Here is a 9,954-nt window from a genome sequence, read left to right on the forward strand (position 1 = left end):
AAACCTGCTAGTTGGCCCGTCACGCTTATTCGGCAGCTTTAATTGTCTACCTGATGATTAATTATCGAACTGATTCATTAACTGATTTAACTGCCATTTTTAATTCTCTCTCTAAGTAATGAATTCATTATTTAACATTGATTCTCCTCCTCTTCTGTGAATTGACTGCTTCATCCCTAGTCCCCCCTCCTCCTTCACCCCCTTCAGCTCATTCAGGAATGGCTGCTCTGTGCCCGTTAAACTCACTGCCATCCACGACCCCTCATCTCCATCCAACCCTACACACTCAGTCAGTGCAGCCTGGTTCACTGATGGACACTGCCACCGCAGCTGCACTTGCCTATACTGGCCTTATCTTCACCATCCTGCTGCCCTGAGGTGATCCAGTAATGGTCACCCACTTTCTTCCCCTCTTTTCAGTCCATCAGACTCTCCTCCCTCTACCTTCTGCATCACTTTCATTTACGGTAGAGGTTCCTCATAATGTTGGAGAGACAAGGTGGGTGAGGTAATAGCTTTTACTGGACCATCTTTTGTTGCTGAAGGAGACAAGCTTTTGAGCTACACAAAGTTTTGTTTAGCTCGAAAGTTGTTTCTTTTACCAATAGAAGTTGGTCCAGTAAAAGATATTTCCTCACCCACTTTGTCTCTCTTGTATCCTGGGCCCAACACAGCTACAACAACACCGCAAACTTCATAATATTATTAACACAAGATTTTCACATTCAAAATAGGGGCTTTCAGCTTGAAGTGTGATAAGAATATCGCCTGCTACCTAGGACAAGGGCTGCCAGCCCTCTAGCTCCAGAGCAGAACTCCAACACTCGCTGCCTAGGAAGGCCTGATGGATGGACCGTGTTTGTGAGGGTGAGCTGATCCGGGTTTGGAGGCCAAGGGAGGCAGTGAGGGTGAGGCTGCTGGGTGAGATGGGACAGTGTAAAAGTTGAACATTATGGACAGTGGTGATAAGGGATTGTGAGGCGAGGAAGAGTTGGGAGTCAAAGTGTGAGGGGGAAGGAAACTCTCCAGCCCAAAATGTCATTTTTAATATGGGGTCCCGTCAGGGAACTGGGAGTTCTCCTCCTCCAGGAGAAGCAGCACAAGGAAATTTCCATCCAGGTCATTTCAGTTTGGCAATTAATTTCTCTGATCATCTTCTTTCCATTATCCACTCTCCCCTGTTGTTATTTCTTGAAAAGGTCAATGTGCTGGGGTTGCATTGATGTGGGACATGTCTCCTCTGAAGCATGTGCTTTGGGCTGTCTTCACTGCAAGGCCGTGGGGGCAGAGCAGGGTTATTATTAGGGTTACTTATCACACTGTTTCGTCATATGCACACTGCAGACTACGTCCCTGAGTAAGGTGAGATATTTTTTTTCTCTTTCCTACTCAGACGCACGCCCAGGTTGCAGCCTCTACTGTCAATTAATGGTGCCTGCAGACTCTACGAGCAACATGAGCCTTTGGAGATAGAGAGAGACAAGAGGACATGGGATAAGCATGGCTCTTCTCGTTTCTGTGTTAGTGCTTTCCTTCTTGCAGGAAGTGTTCGTTTCCCTAGGTAAGCAGAGTTGCACCACTTGGGTATTCTCCTGCTTTGGGCATTTGGGAAGTTTGCTCAGTGGAAGAGCCAGATGTAAACCTGCAGTACTGGGGTTGGGGTAGCTTACAGTGGAAAATGGAAAGATGAAATATTAAAGATGAGCCTGAACCCTAAACCCAGATCAGAACTGCCCAGAACTTGGAGAAACTCAGAATCCAAACATGGATCTGGCCCATTCCTCTAATGAGCTAAACCAAACCCCAGATCCACACACCTCCAGATCTCTAAAGGGCTTGAAATCTGGGTTTGAATTGAATTTTGTGGACCACGTCTAGCTCTGTTAATTAGGGCTGTGTTTTCTTGCTGACAATCTTTATACGTTGTTTGAATTACATTATTTCTGGTGCATCAAAGGAGAATTATTCTTTTTGGATTTTGTTTTTTATGGAACTTGACATACAAACTGTGCTGAATCCAGATTAGCAATGAGATATTCACCAAAAAGAGTACCTGCTTTTATATAGATGGAAAAATGAGTGAATAAAAATGCTTTTGTGATGAATAGCAGGTGTAGTTTTCTTCTGAACTGTGTTCAAATGAAAAAATATATATTGCAATGTATATGTAATTATGCTTTAGTATTCAAATATAACTCATGATTGCAGTCTAAATTGGAGCATTAACATGGAAAGTAGATGGGACCCAGTTGCTTTGAAATGGAAAAAAATCCCTTTTCCTATATACAAAGAAACAATTTAATTGAATTTAATTAGGTTTTTTTCCCCCGTCATGTTTTCCTTTGGGCTCTCTAGAATGATGAGATTAAATAATTAGTTCTTGGCATTTATAACAAAAGTAAATTGAGTAATATAATTGATAAGGAAATATTATCTAAGTAGCATTAAATATTTGGGGGAACAGGTTAAAAATTGGGGGCATTATTGTGTATCAAACTAGACTTTATTGATATCCAAAAATTTAAGAAAGAACATTTGTAAAATCCTTGATAGTTCCCCTGAGATGAATGAAAGCCTAGGGCACTTATATTGCCTATCCTATAAAGTTATGTTCAATCTAAATAAGATTACTTTATTGAACAGAAGGCACACAGAGCATCAGATGGAGGTGGTGTTACCAATAGTATCTGATTGTACAATTAACTCAGAAAAACACAAAACCCCGTCACATCATACACAGTAACAGAAATGTAACAATGATGCACCCCCAAGGACTCCACAGGGATTAAAGTCAAGGTCAGCAATGAGGCATATTGTTGGACAATGTGATAGAAGCTTGTAACACTGGAGACTTGTCTATGTTGTGTCTGATCTGTGGCTAAACAGAGAAATTAATTCTCCAAGGTAGTCAGTCTGGCACCTTTCACCAGCGGTAAATTAACACACACACAAAAACTAACAGCAAATAAAATGGAAGTAGGTTGAACTAGCTGATGTCATTCCCTACAAAACAGCAAGGTCCAGAGTTTGCTGAGACGCCTGCTTTTAACTACACTTTTCTGTTTTAGGTTCTAGGGAAAACCCTCCAGTGATCTCGGTAACTGAAGGGGAACCCATCTCCTTTGAGTGTTCCTTTGATGGATCCCCTGCTGTTGGCAATCCATTCTACGAGATAATCTGGAAGTATGAGATGACCCATAAAAATGTGTCCAAGAGGATCCTGTCCTTTAGGATGACTCGTCCCAATACCAGTGTCCCGGTCTCAATCACTGAAGGCCATTTTAGGGGTCAATTAGACTTTGAAAAGAATACCAGCTCTCTCTTCATCCCCGAGGTGCGGGTGAATGACAGTGGCCTGTATTACTGTGAAGTGATCATAGTGCCACTCCCTGTTAAATCAAGAACAAACGGGACTCATCTCATTGTCACGGGTGAGTGTCTCTCTTTTTCTCTCTCTCCTGTTTCTTTCTCTCTATTGGACACTCTGCTGCGTGTGCATGAGAAATCTTAGCTCTCTTGCTTCCTATGAAATAAGACTTATGATGCAAGCATGTTTATGAATTGTTTAAAAGCTTCTTCAACATATGACCATGCAATTATATTTCAACTATAGCAATTTTCTTGTCAATATTTCCATTGCATCACTTTAGTTGAACATTACACGGAACATTAGCTTATTTATCAAACCAGTCATGTCACTTACATGTCACCATCTCTAGTGCTGGGAAATTGTACATTGGTTGTAATTCTCTTAAATATGTCACACCATGCATGGACTATCTGGAACCCCTGAGCTTAATGTGCTCCAAGACAAGTTTTGAGCTTACACTGGTTTGATTTAAAATACATATATATTTTATAGTGTGAGATGGCTCCATAATAACCTGTATAGTTGAGGAATGGGTGAGAAAAATTTGCAGTTTGCTTACAAAAAAAAATCATATATGTACATGGCTTTTTGTGTATATTTTCTGCAAATGAATTAGCAAATTTTGACCAAAAAGGCAAATTTGCCATATTTTATAGCAATGGTAGACTTTCTAGTAGATACTTTCCATCCCTAAGACAAAAAGTATACTATAAATTCTAGTTATTATACCTACTGTATTTCCTTCCTTGAATTTATGAGACAGAGTATTGTCTCCCCTATACCATTATACAGAACCGTACTCTGTTTTCCAAAATGTCCTGCTAATTTAGCTGTGCTAAATCTAAATATATTTATGGAATATTTTCATAATAAAAAAACTTATTTGAAAAAAAGTGTTCCTGATCTTTGTTATTTAAATAATATCTTAGACTATTTTAATGGACAGTTATAAAATAAAAGGAGTACTTGTGGCAAATTGGTTAGTCTCTAAGGTGCCACAAGTCCTCCTTTTCTTTTTGTGGATACAGACTAACATGGCTGCTACTCTGAAACCTGCCATTATAAAACAGTAATCAAATTGAAAAAATAAAAACGTAGTTCAGAGTTATGGAATTTAAAGTTGCTTTTATAACAGAAGATCTATATTAGTCTAAAAACAAATGGTCTATAGAAATCTGCTGATTTTTCTAATATTGGACTTTTTTAATAGCTGGAACAAGATCTATTTTCTGGAATCTAGTTTGTTAGATCTATTAATTCAGGATGGGTACAGTCATCATCATCATCAAATATATTTAATATATCCTAGGTTTTAAATAAATTACCGCACTCCTTTTGTTGTACATGGCCCACTGTCAGTTGTTTCAGAAATATGATGGTTTTTTACATTTGAGAAGGAGCCATCAGTATTTTGAACAGAGTTTATTTACTCTTAATACTTTCCCGGCTTTTCAAAGGGATCATTGATCTGATCCAAAGACTCCAATTGATTTCAATGGGTTTTGGATCAGGCATTATCTGGATGAGTAAGGTGAGAACGATTTGGCCCTATCTGTAAATTCCCCAGTTCTTAATCGTGGGAATTAACCTTAAAAACGTAATTTCTGCCTTATGCATTGTAAAATTTATTGACCTTGCATCTCTGTCTGTCTTTTTCCTGACATATGATTCAGGGACAAGAGGTAAACATTTTTCTTCCACAAATAAAACACCATCTCTTAAATGTAAGTAATGATGTGCTGTTAATTTAATGCATTGAATTAATTAACTGTATTAATTCACTGTAATGCAAAGATTCTTTTATAATCATTAAGGCGTGTATGGATTTATAAATAAACACTGTTATAATAAGTCAGTATTTAGGGTTGGATTTTCAAAGGCGCTGAACAGGGTTAGGCACCTAAACCCCAGTAAAACTCAATGACAGTTCCTGAACTTAATGCATGTTTTAATATTAATTTCCAAGTGACTACTGACTACAACAAAAATTACAGCATTAGCAGTATCCCTACAACATTTCATTTCCTGTGGATTGTTGTAAGATGTTCATCTTATTTCTCCCTCTCTTTTCCCTTGTTCTTTAAGCATATTTTTATATTAAACTAATTGTTTTGGCTGAATGTTCATACTTTAATGCATCGGGAACTGGATTGTATCAAACAATTGAGAATTCAGAATTCCGATTCCTTGCACAAGAAAACTGCAAAGGATTTTCTTGTTTTTTACATATTAGCAAAACCTTTGCTCTTTACCCTCTTTGGATATTTTAGAAACACATCAGGGCACTTTTAAAATACAGACACTCAGTTGTGTGTCTGAAGAAGTAGGGACAGTGATCGTTGTCACGCTGTCTGGAGTGGCTCATGACAGCTCACGATCGTGAGTGCCTACCTCTGGGCTAACTGTCAAAAGCAGGGCAGACACCCCATACTGGTGGTATGTTCTATAATTAGATTTCACCAAATGAGTAACAAATGAGAACTCCTAGATCACTGTAACCGTCTTACCAGGGAGTCATTGTCTGTCCCCTTAAGAGTCTAAGACTCAGACTCTCCAGTTATCTTGCCACCCAGGCAAGCTGGATTATATGATAAATTGTCACTTACACCCATAGGCATAGTTTGACTTCTATATTTGAGGGGGCAGCTCCGGTCAGGCCAATGGGGCCACATGTGTGTGTATGGGGGAAACTCAACAACTGTCCAAGGCTTGCAGTTTGGAGGGGCGGGGGCAACGCCCCTCCTTGCCCTCCAAAACTATGCCCATGCTTCCACCAAAAATCACAACATATTCAGGTTACACTCAGTCCCAAGAAACCAGTCACTCTCTGTGATAGAACGTACCCCTGTGTCCACCTCCCACCCACTATTGAAATAATCTTTGTAGAAGATATGTCTTGTAAGGTATCATTTGAAAACTCATAATTGTCTGGTCAACTTTGTCCTGGTAAAATATGTGTGGCAACACTGTGACATTGTAAGATGCCCCTGTATGGTGGTGTTAACACATGTTCCAAATCACAGCCCTGCCCAAACAGAAGCTAGCAAACAGGTCTGTCCTCAAACCAAGGAATGTGTGCTCTGCCTAATTTGCATTTAAGCTATAAATGGAGTCATCAGCAGGAAGGGAAACAAAAGAGTAAGCTGATGCCTCAGCCAGGTGTAAACAAGGCTGATGGGCCATTGCTTGCTAAGTGGCTATGTTTTGGCAGGAAAGGGGGCAGGGGCAAAAAGAATCTGCATTTTAGCAAAGAAACAGCATGGAGTTCCTGTCCACACAGACTGCCTGGCCAGCGCCTTTAGCCCGACCGGAAATGCTTCTCAAAGCTTTGCAGTATTCACACAGAGACCATTTGCAGCATGGCTGTATAATAGCATTGCTTATGGTGCCTGGCTGAAAAAAGAAACCCTTTGAAGTGCAGCAATGTTGGGTTTTGCAAGTCCAGTGATTGCTATCAAGAAAAAGAGCTGGGGATCAATCAACGGAAAAACTTAAAGCATCCACAAAACCACAAACACACACCACCTGTTCACACAGATACTGACCTAAGTGTGTCTGTTATATATGTTGTGTATTTGAGTCTGTTTACTGCTGGTGAGGTGACTTATTGGTGGCTGATTAGTATTGCTGATTACTCGTGATATGGAGCTAGTGTTACAAGGCCTTTAGGTAACAGTGAAGTAATGTGTGATACCAACTAACAAAGATTGTCCTGAGACAATCCTCACTGCATTTGCTGCGTAACAAATCTGTGGACAAGGGATGAAGTTATGAAGGTAGCAGGTTGAATTTATGAGGAGGTAAATCTGATTCACAGTTGATTGTATTGGTAAATATGTGAACAGGGAGTGAAAATCACATTGTTCTGAGGTTAGGACTTGCTCTATTCAGTCTTGAAACAGTGCCAAAAAAAGATAAGTATCTACTTCAAGGCGTCCTGTGAAGGACAGTTTCAGCAGTGGGTTTGTGGGGTTTCTTTTCCCTCTTTTAACATGTATGAAAAAGGACTTTTGTAAGGGGCTTTTGGCTTATGTTTTGCCTTTGAAATATCAGGAATGTTAAGTACGGTTTGGCTGGGAGACTTGCTGCAGTCCTGCATGTTTATTGGAGTTGTCTTACTAGTCTATTCAGTGTCTCTTATACGATAGTACCTGAGCGCCTTTCTCATCCTTAATCGAAGGGGCAATATCGCCCGAGGCTTTGCACAGGAGCAAATGGAAGGGATTCAGTTTTCTTTTCTTTTTTTGACTTTTCACAAATATTGTTTGTTCTCCTTTATAGCCCCCGCAGACCCAGTGAATGTTCTGCTGATCCCCAGTCTGACTGCTGGGCTACTTCTGTTCCTCCTTGCTTTGGGCTTGTATTTTACATGTAAGTAGTTGCTAGTAAAGACGTGCAAACAATCTCCCCTGCCTCTCTTTAGGCATCATCATACACTTTGCAGCCATGGTTTGTTTTAAGTTACTGTTGTTGTCTCAGTGAGGTACAGCAAATCTTCTGGGAAATGACCAGTTCAGGATGTCTTTCCTGAATTCAAACATGGCTCCATGCTATTTCTCTTCTTTATTAACAAGTCTGTAACATTTTTTAAGTTCAAAGCAAAGAATGAGAAGTTAAGAAACCTTTTAATTATGACAGGGTGTGATTGGGGCAGGAGCAAAGCAGCCATGTTCTAATACGGGGTGGCCAAACTTACCCTCTGAGCTGCATATGATAATCTTCATAACCTTGAGAGCCAGCCGGGGCTCAGGGCTTCAGCCCTGCAGCACAGTGCTGCGGCTTGAGACTTCTGCCCCACGTCCCACCACCCCATCCCAGGGCAGAAGCTCCGAGCTCCCCGCGACCAGCCTGTTAGGCGGAGAATGGCGAGGGATGGGTTGGTGGGCTCCGGGAGCCAGACGTTACCTGTAAAAGAGCTGCATGTGGCTTGGGAGCTGCCATTTGGCCACCCCTGTTTTAATACCTAACAGCTAGGGATGGTCACCAAATCTCCACACTCTTTATATCTCCAGCTCAAGGTCTCACTGATACGCTTCCACACTTCAGGCAGAATTTCCAGTGATGTTAACGGGAGTTGCAAGCATGGATCAGAGTGAGTGTTTAGCCCCTCAGCTGCAAGAGCCTGCTCAAGGGCCAACTGGAGTCAGTGGAAAGATTCCCTTTAATTGCAAGGGGTTTTAGATCAGGCCCTTTTGATGTAAAATAAATTAACAGAAGAAAAAAATTGAAAGCCTCTACAAAGCAAGAACCCAGCCTATAAATAGAGACACTGAGGTAGAATTCAGCCTTTCCCCTCATGCCTGCATTCCAAGTCATTCCATAATATGCATGTGTCCTTCTCTATTTTATATTAGTAAAGCGCCGAATCCAGGCCAAGAAACCGGAAGTTTCCCTGGAAATGTCTGATCCCATTTGCAGCACCCCTACCCCTGCCCAGAGAGACTCCTTTACACAGCCCGTCGGCCATGAAATGATCTATTCAAAACTGCAGTGGAGTGAGTACAGTGTAAGTGCTGATCTCTGTATCGAAAGTGCTCAGATGTCATTCCAGTCCCAGCGGAGTCACTTGGAGAACGAATGTAAATGATGATAGCTGTAACTGTTTGTACTTCTGTAGCATCTGAGGCTTTTTAAGTGCTTTACAAACCGCACTGTATATTTTGAGGTAGGTGGATGTTCCTATCTTATAGTTACCGATGAGTAAACTGAGGCATAAGCTGACTTGCCCTAGGTCACGGAGTGAAATTCACCCCAGTGCAGAGGGCTTGTGCAAAGCCTCTGCACCTCCTAAGCCCCACATAGGAACTGAGCAGGGGATCCACTGGCTGAGTGGCCGCGTGGGGGTGTCTACCCAGTATGATGCACCATGAGACAGATCTCTGAACTGGCTCGGCCAGGCCAGCCTGGAAGGCCCTATTTTTGGAGGGCAGGGGAAAGTGACACAGGTTCATCTTTACATGAATCCAGGGGCCCGGGATTCCCTGCAGCTGGCATGGAGAGACTGCGGCTGCAATTGCAGCTCAGACACTGAAGAGCAGCTGCAGTTGTGGGGGCCATGGGGCAGCCCAGCATTCGGGCCCCGCTCTCACTGTGGCTGATACATGGAGCTGCCTCATTCACTTCATCTCAGCCTCTTCTGCCTTGAGCTGAGGATCACAGCTCAGTGAATGTCACTGTTCCCTGTGCTGATCTGGGGTTCTGCTTGTTTTCAGATGGTGTCCTCTCCAACGGGCAGCTCTCATGCTGGCGAGCCAGTGACAAAGAAGAAGCCCAGAGCAGGGACCAGTGACCCAGGGACGGACACTGTGTATGCCGTACTTCAGGCATCGTGAATGTATTCACCTCCGTCTCGTGTACCACAAATGTCTCCAGCAAACACCCCTTTTCTTCAGTGGTGTGGCTCTGGCATGTAATAAATGTACTGATGAAAGTAGTGTGATTGGGTGAAGCTGATCTTTAGGTGGATACAGTATTCCTCAGGCCCCTATAATATTGCTATGAAATGTCCAGTTGGCCTTTGTTGTTGAGGCCCAGTGAGAAGGGTCTGAGGTCCCTCTCTCCCCTCCCCGTCTCTGATTGTATTG

The 9,954-nt window shown here is 42.0% G+C and overlaps 1 protein-coding gene across 1 annotated transcript; it reads left to right on the top strand.

Moving 5' to 3' along the window:
* The first annotated feature begins 748 nt into the window (after nt 1-748).
* LOC140898835 (uncharacterized) lies at nt 749-9,787 on the top strand. The gene is made up of 7 exons (XM_073313319.2): nt 749-867; nt 1,394-1,561; nt 3,069-3,431; nt 5,044-5,094; nt 7,652-7,741; nt 8,725-8,876; nt 9,583-9,787. The coding sequence occupies exons 2-7, from the start codon at nt 1,501-1,503 to the stop codon at nt 9,700-9,702; spliced, it is 837 nt and encodes a 278-aa protein (XP_073169420.2). The 5' UTR covers nt 749-867; nt 1,394-1,500; the 3' UTR covers nt 9,703-9,787.
* Nucleotides 9,788-9,954: the final 167 nt, after the last annotated feature.

Source organism: Lepidochelys kempii, chromosome 15 (genome assembly GCF_965140285.1).
Source record: "Lepidochelys kempii isolate rLepKem1 chromosome 15, rLepKem1.hap1, whole genome shotgun sequence".
NCBI lineage: Eukaryota > Metazoa > Chordata > Testudines > Cheloniidae > Lepidochelys > Lepidochelys kempii.

What these genes read in the sequence shown, in the direction of transcription:
- LOC140898835 (XM_073313319.2), top strand. Translation starts at nt 1,501, where the DNA reads ATGGCTCTTCTCGTTTCTGTGTTAGTGCTTTCCTTCTTGCAGGAAGTG. An exon ending in GACTCATCTCATTGTCACGG is followed by an intron (nt 3,432 to 5,043) that starts GTGAGTGTCTCT and finishes CATATGATTCAG; the next exon opens with GGACAAGAGGTAAACATTTT. An exon ending in TAAAACACCATCTCTTAAAT is followed by an intron (nt 5,095 to 7,651) that starts GTAAGTAATGAT and finishes TCTCCTTTATAG; the next exon opens with CCCCCGCAGACCCAGTGAAT.